We start from the raw sequence: 10980 nt of genomic DNA, 5'->3' as shown, positions 1-10980 counted from the left end.
CCTTGAACCACGTCCATTTGTTTCGGCAAGAGGAGTCCTCTACCACCCCATCACCGTTGTAGACCCTCCTCACAGCTTCAACAGTCTGAGTCCACACGTCTGCCTTGAACCCTCCTCCATCAGTCTGCTTGCCAAGTCGGAAGTGCTCATATAGTTTTTCCAGAAGTGCCTCATGCATCTCATCGGTCCACTTCAGTCGACCAATGTCGTTATGGTTGTCGGTGTTCGTCATAGCTTTTATGTGAGAAATATACGAATGAATGTGAAACGCGTCTACGCGTCTACGCGAGGGCGAGGCAAATGTATTGTTGCCCGCGTCACACCTAACCCTGAGAATTTCACGTGACAAATAATTGAAAAATTAGGGTGGTTTCAGCGAATAATAAGTGGGGAATAATTGGGGAATAAGTGAGAAATAAGTGACGGTAATCCAAACAGAGCCTTAATCAGAATGTCACCAACCTGCCCAGATTTTATTATCAGTTGCGGCCATACCAAGAAGAAAACACAGTTCCCCGTCCGATCAACACCAGTTAAACTTCTTTGGGCCTACTTAGTACTGCGGTGGGAGACCACGCTGGAATCGTAGGTGCTGCAATTTACTTTTTTTTAGTGGCCACTTTTTTTGTTTTTAAGTGTGTGAGTCAGTGACTATACAAGAGGCAGCTGTGAAGCATATTTCGCAGTAGAGAATGGGATGCTGGTGGTTGATTTTATATTTTGGTTTGGGTAATTATGGATAACACAATGCAAGCCACCAGTATGAGCATCAAATAAAAAACTTGCGGCACCCACGATTCAGTGTTCTTAATGCAGTAGTAAGTAAGCCCAAAGAAGCTTAACCCAGACGGGAAACTGTGTTTTCTTCGGGGTGGTGGCATGGGGGCAATTGTGTTAAATTGGCAGACGCTAGGTGACATGAAGAATATGGTCTGTTTTTCACTTCCTTCCTTCTTTGGTCGGTCCACGGCAGGGTAGTAATAAGCTGGCTTCCATAAATTTTTGATTCGTTTTTCCTCGTTACCGCGCCAGATAAATATAATGCATATAATTTAAAACTGACTTCAAGCAAAAAACTGCCCGGGACCACATTGAAGCCGGGGACTTTCCTTTTATAACAGAATTTGAGTCCCTACAAAAGCTACTTACAATATGATCTATGCTTCCAATCCAATGGCAAATATCAATAGATTCCAAAAAAGTTCTCCACTAACCCTGAGGATTTTTGCCGCCAACCTCCACTTCACCGACAGATCGATTTGCTCTTTCCAACTCAACCTCGGTTTCTTCGTCGACGTCCAAGTCTATGGCTCGGATTTTTTCATTGTCTGCCGCTGCCGCTAACTTTTTCCATTGCTTGTCGTTGTCGGGAATATAAAATCGCAAGTCAACTCTGCCGAGAATCCAGGCAATCTCAACTGAAAGTTCCGCGAGAGCGATACAGAGGTACATCGTCACTCGGTAATCGTACCACGGCTTGAAAATCTCCTCTGCAGACCGAAAGCTACTCACAGTACGGACCGCAGTAGCAAATGTAAGAACGACAGACGGAGCGATGATAAGAGCAAGAGACACTTCTCGTGCGCCGCGGTCAGATGGTGGAATAACATGCACTGGAGTCCTAGTGTCTCCTTCGTGTACTTCAGAATAAAATTCAGTGGCTGACGGCATGCTTCGTGGATCTGGACTGTATAAACCTGAGTACTTCGCTATCCAATGCGCATAGTGGACTGGCCACGTCTTGTCTTGCTCTGACTGAGGGATAGCGTACGCGGCGGTGATGATTGGGATTGGCATAAAAGCTGCAATGGTGAAGTATACCATGGCAGCTTTGCGAAAATGCGCGATCCCTTTCATGACTGTCGCGTTAGTATGATAGTACACACCAGTGGATGTGACGAGAACTATCAAGAAAACAATGATGCTTATATAGTACATCCTCATGACGTTATAAAACAAGGAGCCGACATATGCCCGTGATGGATGTTGTGCGGTAAATACGCGTTGAGAGAACAGTATGTTCAGGATGAAAAGGATAATAACGCCCGCAGCAATGAAAACGCTGGCCGCGATTGTGACATTGACATTGGATGGATGTGTCGTGTAGGCCAGTCTCATGGAAAACGTGACGATTCGTGCCATGCAGAGACCGAACATGGCACCTGACGGGACAAACTTATGCCCACGAGCAAGATTCCGGCGGTAGATGGTCATATTTGTGACCGCAAGGACGAAGAAGCAGACGATGCAGATGACAGAACCAGCTATGTCGTCCTTCCGGAGAGGATAATCGCCAAAAAGGGCGGGGGCGGGTCGAGAAACAAGCATTTCACCTTCTGACTGCGCTATCGAGTAAGTTGCTCTGTGTGCGTAGTAAACTGAGTCGTATAAATTAGCACAGGCATTATCAGCAGTAAGGAGCCAGCTGCACTATTTATTTCTGTTTTTGACACTGGCTTCCGGAGCGGTCAGCAAGGCCTCGATAATCGAGCTTCGAGGGTTTAGAATTTTTTTTAGCCGAAGCAGGCATATGCGTCGGCTTATCTTACTGCCGACTCGCCGACTGGCCGACTCAGTTACCAAAGCCATGAATACTGATGTATATGCTTTTTCTGCTGCAACAAATATGCATATAACCCCTTATACGTGAAACATTACTGCCCTGTTAATATACTTTTTGCTTGAAAGGTATTGTGTGATCGCCGCTTTGTTCCTTTCCGACAGCCGATTGGGCGGAACAATATAATTATAATGAATCAAATGGGACTGCTGCAAGCCGGCAAGCTCCGCATGTATAATCTTCGACCTCACAAACACAACTTCGACAACTCGTATATCAAACAGCATCTGCCGTCCATCGATCAGAGCACTTGAGTTCGTCAAATTGCCATTATTTTATTGTTTTTTTGGTTTCTGGTCAGTAAAATATGTTCGCGAAACCAAGAGTGACGTTCTCTGTAACGAGGGGATCGGGGTGCAGAATTTAATAATGAATCGCCTCTTAGACTCTTTGGCAATCAGGATAGTTTATTACAAACCATTAGGTTACGTTGTTAATCAGATCTCCAGCGCCAAAAATATTACACTGACTTAACGCAACTGCCATTAAAAAATTGCAGCACCTACGATTCCAGCGTGGTCTCCCACCGCAGTACTAAGTAGGCCCAAAGAAATTTAACTGGTGTTGATCGGACGGGGAACTGTGTTTTCTTCTTGGTATGGCCGCAACTGATAATAACATTAAAAAGGTCGCTTTTGTACAAACCACTCCCCAATTCGCGGTTAGGGTACTGCAGTCTTATAATGGAAAAATGGAATGCGAGAAATGGAATGCGATACCCAATGAACCCGGCTGATAATCGCATCATTTTGTTTTAGTCAATGTTTAGCATGCTGACTTGCTACAACAATTGAATGCAGAAATATGCACAATCTCGCAAGGGTAGCCCAAGATCCCAAGCCCAAATCTGTCTATACATATATATATGATACCAAAGTCCTAAGTTCAACTGCATACTTGGCTCCGCCCCCCCAATTACCTTAGCAACCCGTGCTCACGCTCATCCCTGTCTCCTCGTCTACCACGTGTCGAACGTCTTGCCCAGTCTGGTATTCCCGTCTCGACATTGCCCGCTGTTGTCGGGAATGAACTGCCAACCACGCAGTCATCCTCGGCTGTCTGGTACGGATTCGCGTACGCCTCCTCGTCTGGAGGTGTACGAATGAAGCTAGTTGCAGATTCGCGTGACGAGAACTCAGGGAGAGTGTCATAATTTGTCGCCTCGTATTCTGTCGGGAACGTCAAATTCCGAACACCGGGTGTCATGAACGGTCCCTGAGCTAGGGTGCTCTCAGACACTGGCAACGAATCTATTCGAACCGAGGCCGGCTTTCGCACCGCAAACGAATTAGGATGAATGGTTTCCAATGGCCGATGCTCGGGCTCTTGCTCGGATTTCACTACAGCGGATGCATCAGGCTTGTCGGATGGTTCAAAATTGGGGTCTGCTGCGAATTTGACAATATCAAGCTGAGTGTCATCCACAATCTCAAAGGCACCATCCGCCATCGTTATTCGCGTGCTATTATATTCCTCGCCAAACGATCTTCCGCGGTAAATATCCGACAGGAACGGCTCAGCTGTCTGCTTGACCATCGGCACGATCAGCCGTCTATACAACGACGGATTTCCAAATTCAACGCGCAAGTCGTTGTCATTGGCTGCCTTTCCCGTGCGCCACGTTTGCAGCTCATCAACCTCCAAGTCCTCCGTGTTGTATTTCAGCGCTTTATCGAACGTTTGCGAGGTAAATATCTTGAATGCCAGGACGGCAGGGAAAAGAGGTACCATACCGACTGCAACGTGCCAGCCGCCTTGAGTCCACGTGACGAGAAACATGACTAGATTTCCCAACGAACAAGCAAATAGCACGCGGTTGAACAAATCGGGCCAGAAAGCGCCGCCGCTCTCTACCTTTGTGACGAATACGTAGAGAAAAGAATACCGCTTCAAGAACGAGTCGAGAATGAAGTAAAATGCTGTGACTAGGAGCACAAGAGGCTGAATGGTTGTGAAAGATAAGGCGATAGTGACATAAAACAATAGCCAATTATAGTACGAGGCATACTCAAAAGCAGGAGGAGCAGTCCACCGAATCATTTGTCTCGGAGTAGGTGCGAGGAACTTGCGAGCAAACGAACGGACGATAAGGCCAGACACTTGAATTAGATCCAGGACCGAACCAAAATTGACACGAATAATGTACATGACCCAGAAAGACGATACGCCGATAATCGAGTTAGAGACCTGCTTCCCGAGATCAAGAGTGTTGAATATTTCCTTCGCACTCATCGACGTTCCGGACTGCGATAGTTCGATCAGTTGTGTAACTGCGGACCAGGCCACACCGAATATTGTGAAAATAAACAAGTTATTAAATATGAAGAAGATATATAACTTGTGAAGTGTGTTTCGTTCTCTGTGAGATTTGGTCAAGGCACCTTGCCAGGCGGACATGCGACGCATGATAACGGGAAGAATAAGGAAAATTGCGGAAGTGACCGCCGGAGATATGAAACCTTGGATAAATGAGAACAAGCTTGGATGCCTATCCATGTATCTTCCAAACGAGTCCCAGAACTAATTCGTCAATCAGGTCAAGTATCGTAGCTAGTATTAGGAACAGACTCACCACACCGATTCTTGAAATTTGAGACAAGAATGTGCCAATAAACGCATTAGGCACTATCCACGAGACGCAGAGAACGAAAAATAATAGATTTCCGGTGTGTTGCTTCTGTAGACGCTCAGGACGTGTTAGTTCTATGTTATCCCAGAGAATATCTTCTCTTGGCGGGGCAGGATGTATTCGCGCGGATCCAAGGACGTTGTTAGACACATTCGCTCGGGTAACCATATCTGCATCTGCAGTCGTGGGATACGACGCAAAACCATACGGCATCTCCTTCCGACTATCGATATTCTTTCGCGCCGACACTATTTTTGCTTCCATATCTTGAATACGCCTGATTAGGTAGTCAATTGCATCGACCTTCCCAGCCGACGGGTTTCGATCACTTTTGTCCGGATAACACATTGGTCGGGACATGGGCATATTGTCAGGATGCTTCAGGTACTTTGCTAAAATTGTTTCCAACTTTAGCACGAGTTTCTCGCGTTTTGCAACCAAGCGGCCGAGACCAGTGACATTCCTGCCAATAGACACCTGGTCGACCTTACGCGATTCCTTTGCAGACATTAAGATCGTAGCTAGCCCGTTGTTTGACCGATGCTTCTTCGCAATCTCGGTGACCATGACTGACCTAGCGTACAAGGATTGTTGGTACTCTGTGGAAGCCAAAAAACGTCGGCGAAGATGCAAAATTTGGCCATACGTCCGCCACAGAAAGAAGCACACAATGGCGTCAAAGATATACGCCAGCACCACGTGCGCGATCATAGGCTTCCCCGACACCAACGTCGGCGTCATCAGTAAGAAGGCATCCGATGCTGATGCTGCCGACACATCCGGGGAACGGAGTGAAAATGTGACATTTATGGGAATGGCAACTGCAATCCCTAAAAACGACATGCAAAGGAAAATATATGTGCACATGTGCATGAACTTGAGGTAAATGACCATATCAAGTCCCATTATATCCACGAGCTGGTGTTCGGAAAGTGTGTTGATCTGACGCATCCATCCAAATATTCCAGACGGCAATTGGGGAGGCGATACGGTTGACTTACTCGACATTGAATCCGACGCTCTGCTCAGACGCGTCTTGGGAGCGTAAATAACTGTGTTTCGCGGCCGCAGGATGCAAAAGAGAACGAACACAACTGCGGCGGATCCGAACGAAGTCAGCAGACCGACCCATACTGATTTGCCGGTAAATTTTGCACTGTATTTTATGTTAGTGACGCCGATTAGAGCCGCTGGATAGTAAGACATACGAGACAAATGAATTCTTGAGAAGTTCCTAGTAATGAGCAGATGTTAGACATAGCTCGCCAAGGTCAATCATTATTCCTATACTCACCAAGAGGAGCTGGCTCTTGTCCGCTGAGTTGTCACGTATACTTAATATATTCATGTCACGGATTGAAATAAATGAGCGTAGTAGTTGAGTCCAGGTCTGCAGAAGGCAGTCATAAGGTCCAACAATTGTGGGGACGGGGAAAGGCGAAGGAGGAGATAGATATTGATGTCCTGCCAGGGTCGACGCGGCAGCAACAGGGACCCCCCCTCGGGTCCCTCGGACCTAAAACGGCCCCATCGAAAGTGTGTCAGTATAAATTTCCATTTGCGGCCAAATTGTCACTACCAGTAGACTGCACGTTGTAATTATTTGTGTCGCTTACTATTCGTAGACACCGCCAAGTAGCGCCGCATAATCCAGGGGCACTGAGCTAATTTCAAAACAGCTCGTGCTCATCTCACTCCCCTTGCCCTGCTATAGATATATACGGAGTACCAACCCATCGATATATATAACGATTAGCCAACTACTAGGGCTACACACAATTATATATGTATATAGATATATATAATACATATATTCAGAGAGTCGTTTCCACTAAATCTATACCGAAAGAGCATAATATAACCAAGTAAGCCAATCCGAGCATCAGTAAATAGCACACACCAATTTTATCCGATAGCGCCTGCAGAAGCAACAACATAAAAAAGACGATTATTGATCAAATACAATACATGATAGCATACGAGCTTCCACTTCCACCTGTGCTGTTTTTGCGGACCAGTGGCTCTGTTCTTAAGGTCCGCTGCTGGTTCAAAGTTCTCTTGGCCGTGGCTAGTGCCGGCGTAGGCACAATCTCAGCCGGGGAAGGGACCAACGTTGACGCCTCGGTCTCGTCAACCCCTGCCGCAATCATCTTGCTGGCCAGGTAGGAGTACTAGTTATTAAAACATATTAGATATGTTGCTGTCAAACTCGACACTAAGTAATATGCGATTATCCTTACAATCTTGACCCAAGTGGTCTCAATCTGCGGTGTAAAGTTCTAGGCTGCATTTAGTATGTGAAGAAATGAGAACGAAATCTCTAAACCTACCTCGCCCAACCGATCCCGCATGGTCTGAATGAACACTACGCCCAGGAGCTCGAACTATACATCTCACGTTAGCATTAGCCTTTAGATATTCAACGAGCAGTCGGATAAAAACAGAGGCATATTGTGATACAAAGGCAAACAAAACAAGCATCCTTTACTTACGTGCTCGGGTTCGATGCCCATGACAAAAGCGTGGCGGCGTCCCATCCGCAGCAGAATCTCATCAAGCGCCTCAATGCTCTCGAGCATGGCCAGCGCAGCCTGGAACACGCCAGAGAGGGCCGCAGATTGCCGACCGATGTCGGGGAACATGAACTCGAGATCTGGGCGAACAGCAAAAAGGTTCTGATAGAATTGATTGCAAAACAAACTTGCTGGCGAACCGGAACTGGCAGCTACAGCGTTTGCCGGGGATAGGCCGATGGTTCTGGATAGACGTTAGAATTGATTCCAATCTCTAGCACGAACATGGCGGATAATTCACTCTTTCCATGACTTTTTGACAGCTGCAGCATCCTCAGGCGTAAGATGGATTTTGATGTCCTTGAAAGCAGGACGCCTTTGGACAGCCGGTGATGTGACTGATGTGGCAGGGGTGGATGCATCCGAGCCCGCTGCAGAGCGGGAGGACGTAGTTGTGGAGGACGAGCTTCGTGTGAAAGTGCTTGCAGACGGAGATACAGGAAGGGCTTGTCGCGATGGAGGGGGAATAGTGGAAATGGTCGGCTGACGGGCCTGGAGAGCCTGCTGGGACTTTGCAGGACCTGTCGGGGTCTTTTTGGAGGTCTTGGCCTTTGAACTGAACATACGGAAGAGGCTAACCATAGCGGTATTCTATATGAATGCCCAGTTGAACGATTAGTAAGTATAGTGCCGAGTGGAGTAGGAAATGGGTGGTATACATTTATATATGCGAGCAGTCGTTGTGGATGCGGTCCAAGCTCAGGGAGGTGCAGAGATAAAATTCGATGAGACCAGCCCACAGAATTTGCACATATTGATAGCCTCCCCGCGCAAATCATACGATATATTGTTTTTTCGCACTCAATGACAACCACAGCGCAGATGATTTGCTTATCTATAATTGGTTGAGCGCAGTTCGTGTTCTGAAGTTGTTGGCACAGAGCTTTTGCGTTGCATGTAGCACTGCCAAAAGAGGAAAACTTATTAGCTATGGATCCTTAGATCGACGGCACTGTGCTCATGACTGGATATTTTGCAGGCGCATGTCAAAAAAGGTGGGTCGTGTAGGCGAAGTGGTCTGAGTGCGGAGCCTGTTGAATGCAGGGATGGAGATTAGTCTCTACCCCTTACTTCCGTTCTTTGGTAACTTCGACTCGTTTGATTAGTGAGGAATTACTACTACAATCTCGTTAGTGAAAGTTGAACTCGCCACAAACAGTTTCGATAAATTCTACCGGCAGCTACATTACTTTTACTTCTATGTACTGATTGTTATGGTGATGCTAGCATTGTCTATCATGTATTCCCTACTGGCGGCTGCGTGGGTCACTGTAATTACTGTTATCGCTATGCGCCTTTAACGGTTCTCAAAACATTGCAAATCTCGTGTATCGAGTGGTCTTGCACCTACTTGCAGACGCTTTGTAGAGGGTCTCGTACCGCAGCCGCAGCCGTCACATGAACGGTTCTCCCCACCCACAATTCGAAGTCTCTGGTATTTGCCCAGCAGATCAGACTAACCTCCGACAACAACACATCGATCCCCAACCGCTAGCCCGTGAGTGGTCATGTCCACATTGTCACCATGGTAAAGCCCGAAGGCGCCCAACTACAAGACCCCTCCCCATCGACCGCGCCGCCTGTCAAACGTGCGCGTTGGGCCCTCTCTGTCACGCCCGTGCCAAAGAGCCAGAAACCCCCCGGCGAGCTGCTCACTCTCGAAGAAAAGAAAGCTAATCATATTGCGTCAGAGCAGAAGCGGCGGCAGGCAATTCGCGAGGGCTTTGATCGACTTACTGAAGTCGTGCCTGGCCTTACTCGCAGTCAGGGACGCAGCGAGGCTATCGTTCTGCAAAAAAGTACGCTCTATTTGACTCTCGAGTTACGCTGAGTTATAAATAGTGCTAATCTGCCCATCTTAGCTCTTGCATTTCTGAAAAGTGAGCTTGAAGAACATCGAATTCTCGTCCAGCGGATTACAGAGCTAGGCGGTGTGGTTCCGCCCGATTTGGAGCAACGGCATATGAACGAATACGAGCAAGACATCGAAGACGATCCCTCAGATGCTGACGACGACCACCAGCTCTCCCCTGTCTAGTACTGTATTCGCTTCATAGAACTGTATATTATTTATATTCAGGAGGACACGGCGTTATCAGCGGTTGTAATAACTTTCTGTAGTCTTCCCCATGTCACAAATTAGACACCTTGTTTTAATTAATGGATTGATTGATTTTGCGAGTTGCCCGCTAAAGTATTATAATACACAAATTATAGTACAAGGGACACCAAATACACAAGTGACAACACGGCAAGCACTGCCAACAGCAGTAAAACCAGCACACAGGCGCCTGCGCTAAACTTATAAAAGTACAATTCCTTCAATTGGTCGAGGTAGTATACCATCACCTTGCCCGTCAGCTTCGATTCACCCACTGTTCGTACCCCGAACGAAAATGGGACTTCCGCTATCGAGTTGGTAGGGATTTCGGCTTTGATAAGAAGATCGAGCGCAATCTTGAATCCTTGCGCGTTCACGTTCTTCGCTTTGAGAATCTACATTCATTAAATTCCGCCTAGCCATGCAACAATACAAAATGCACCTACGTAATCCTTTTGTATTCCAAAAAATCCGCTCATGGGATCGCTGACCGTCGTGAGTGGTCGCGCTAGCATACGCGCACCTGCAGAAATAACACGTCTGATCAACGGCCAGTCCTTATCCATCGACACCTCTGGCGAATATCTAGTTCCCAGCACAAACGCATTCGACTTTAATGCATGAAAAAAAGCCGGTACACGTTCTGGCGGATGCTACACCAGTCAGTCTTCCTTCTCAAACGTTTGAATTCTAATTTATAACACACCTGAAGATCCGCATCCATGCATACCAAATACTTGCCGTGCGCATCCGTAAACCCTCTAATCACAGCAGAACTCAAACCTCGTTCCTTCGTACGCACGATAATATCGACATTATACCCTTCCGCTTTGAGTTTCTCGACCTCCTCGACCGACCCGTCTCGGCTGTTGTCGTCCACGAAGATGAGTTCCGCGTTCTTGGGTTCATCTAGGGCTGCAAATAGACGCGTTGTCAGGGGACGGATGTTAGCGTGCTCATGATACGCGGGAACGATGACAGAGAAATCGATCATTGTGTTGAAGTCGAAAGATTAGTCGGAGTAGGGAACAAGGAGTGCAATTATTGTATAGTCCAC

At 47.1% G+C, this 10980-nt stretch overlaps 6 protein-coding genes across 6 annotated transcripts; 1 reads left to right on the top strand and 5 right to left on the bottom strand.

The window, feature by feature from the left end:
* V1513DRAFT_263172 (uncharacterized protein) lies at positions 1–401 on the bottom strand (the record flags this gene model as incomplete). The annotated part of the gene is made up of 1 exon (XM_066894516.1): positions 1–401. A coding segment is annotated over exon 1 (232 nt), but the record flags the coding sequence as incomplete, so codon positions are not given.
* Positions 402–908: 507 nt separating this feature from the next.
* Positions 909–2492, bottom strand: V1513DRAFT_453129 (uncharacterized protein). The gene has a single exon (XM_066899207.1). The coding sequence runs from the start codon at positions 2326–2328 to the stop codon at positions 1210–1212; it is 1119 nt and encodes a 372-aa protein (XP_066750991.1). The 5' UTR covers positions 2329–2492; the 3' UTR covers positions 909–1209.
* A 1043-nt stretch (positions 2493–3535) lies between these two features.
* V1513DRAFT_385282 (uncharacterized protein) lies at positions 3536–6597 on the bottom strand (the record flags this gene model as incomplete). The annotated part of the gene is made up of 4 exons (XM_066895208.1): positions 3536–5140; positions 5193–6405; positions 6458–6483; positions 6544–6597. 4 exons carry the CDS (start codon positions 6595–6597, stop codon positions 3536–3538), a joined length of 2898 nt encoding a protein of 965 aa, XP_066750990.1.
* A 607-nt stretch (positions 6598–7204) lies between these two features.
* On the bottom strand, positions 7205–8404 carry V1513DRAFT_385279 (globin-like protein; the record flags this gene model as incomplete). The annotated part of the gene is made up of 5 exons (XM_066895206.1): positions 7205–7420; positions 7490–7528; positions 7580–7633; positions 7742–8006; positions 8064–8404. 5 exons carry the CDS (start codon positions 8402–8404, stop codon positions 7205–7207), a joined length of 915 nt encoding a protein of 304 aa, XP_066750989.1.
* Positions 8405–9209: 805 nt separating this feature from the next.
* V1513DRAFT_405826 (uncharacterized protein) lies at positions 9210–10008 on the top strand. The gene is made up of 2 exons (XM_066895618.1): positions 9210–9621; positions 9685–10008. The coding sequence occupies exons 1-2, from the start codon at positions 9348–9350 to the stop codon at positions 9858–9860; spliced, it is 450 nt and encodes a 149-aa protein (XP_066750988.1). The 5' UTR covers positions 9210–9347; the 3' UTR covers positions 9861–10008.
* V1513DRAFT_453119 (nucleotide-diphospho-sugar transferase) lies at positions 9970–10980 on the bottom strand. Its single transcript, XM_066899206.1, has 3 exons — positions 10630–10980; positions 10370–10576; positions 9970–10318 (listed from the first exon to the last, which is right to left on the bottom strand). Exons 1-3 carry the CDS (start codon positions 10915–10917, stop codon positions 10034–10036), a joined length of 780 nt encoding a protein of 259 aa, XP_066750987.1. The 5' UTR covers positions 10918–10980; the 3' UTR covers positions 9970–10033.

This window comes from Lipomyces chichibuensis, assembly GCF_038497645.1.
Source record: "Lipomyces chichibuensis strain CBS 12929 unplaced genomic scaffold V1513scaffold_54, whole genome shotgun sequence".
Classification (NCBI taxonomy): Eukaryota; Fungi; Ascomycota; class Lipomycetes; order Lipomycetales; family Lipomycetaceae; genus Lipomyces; species Lipomyces chichibuensis.
The sequence above is the reverse complement of the archived record's forward strand: the minus strand, read 5'-3'. Positions and strand labels throughout refer to the sequence as shown.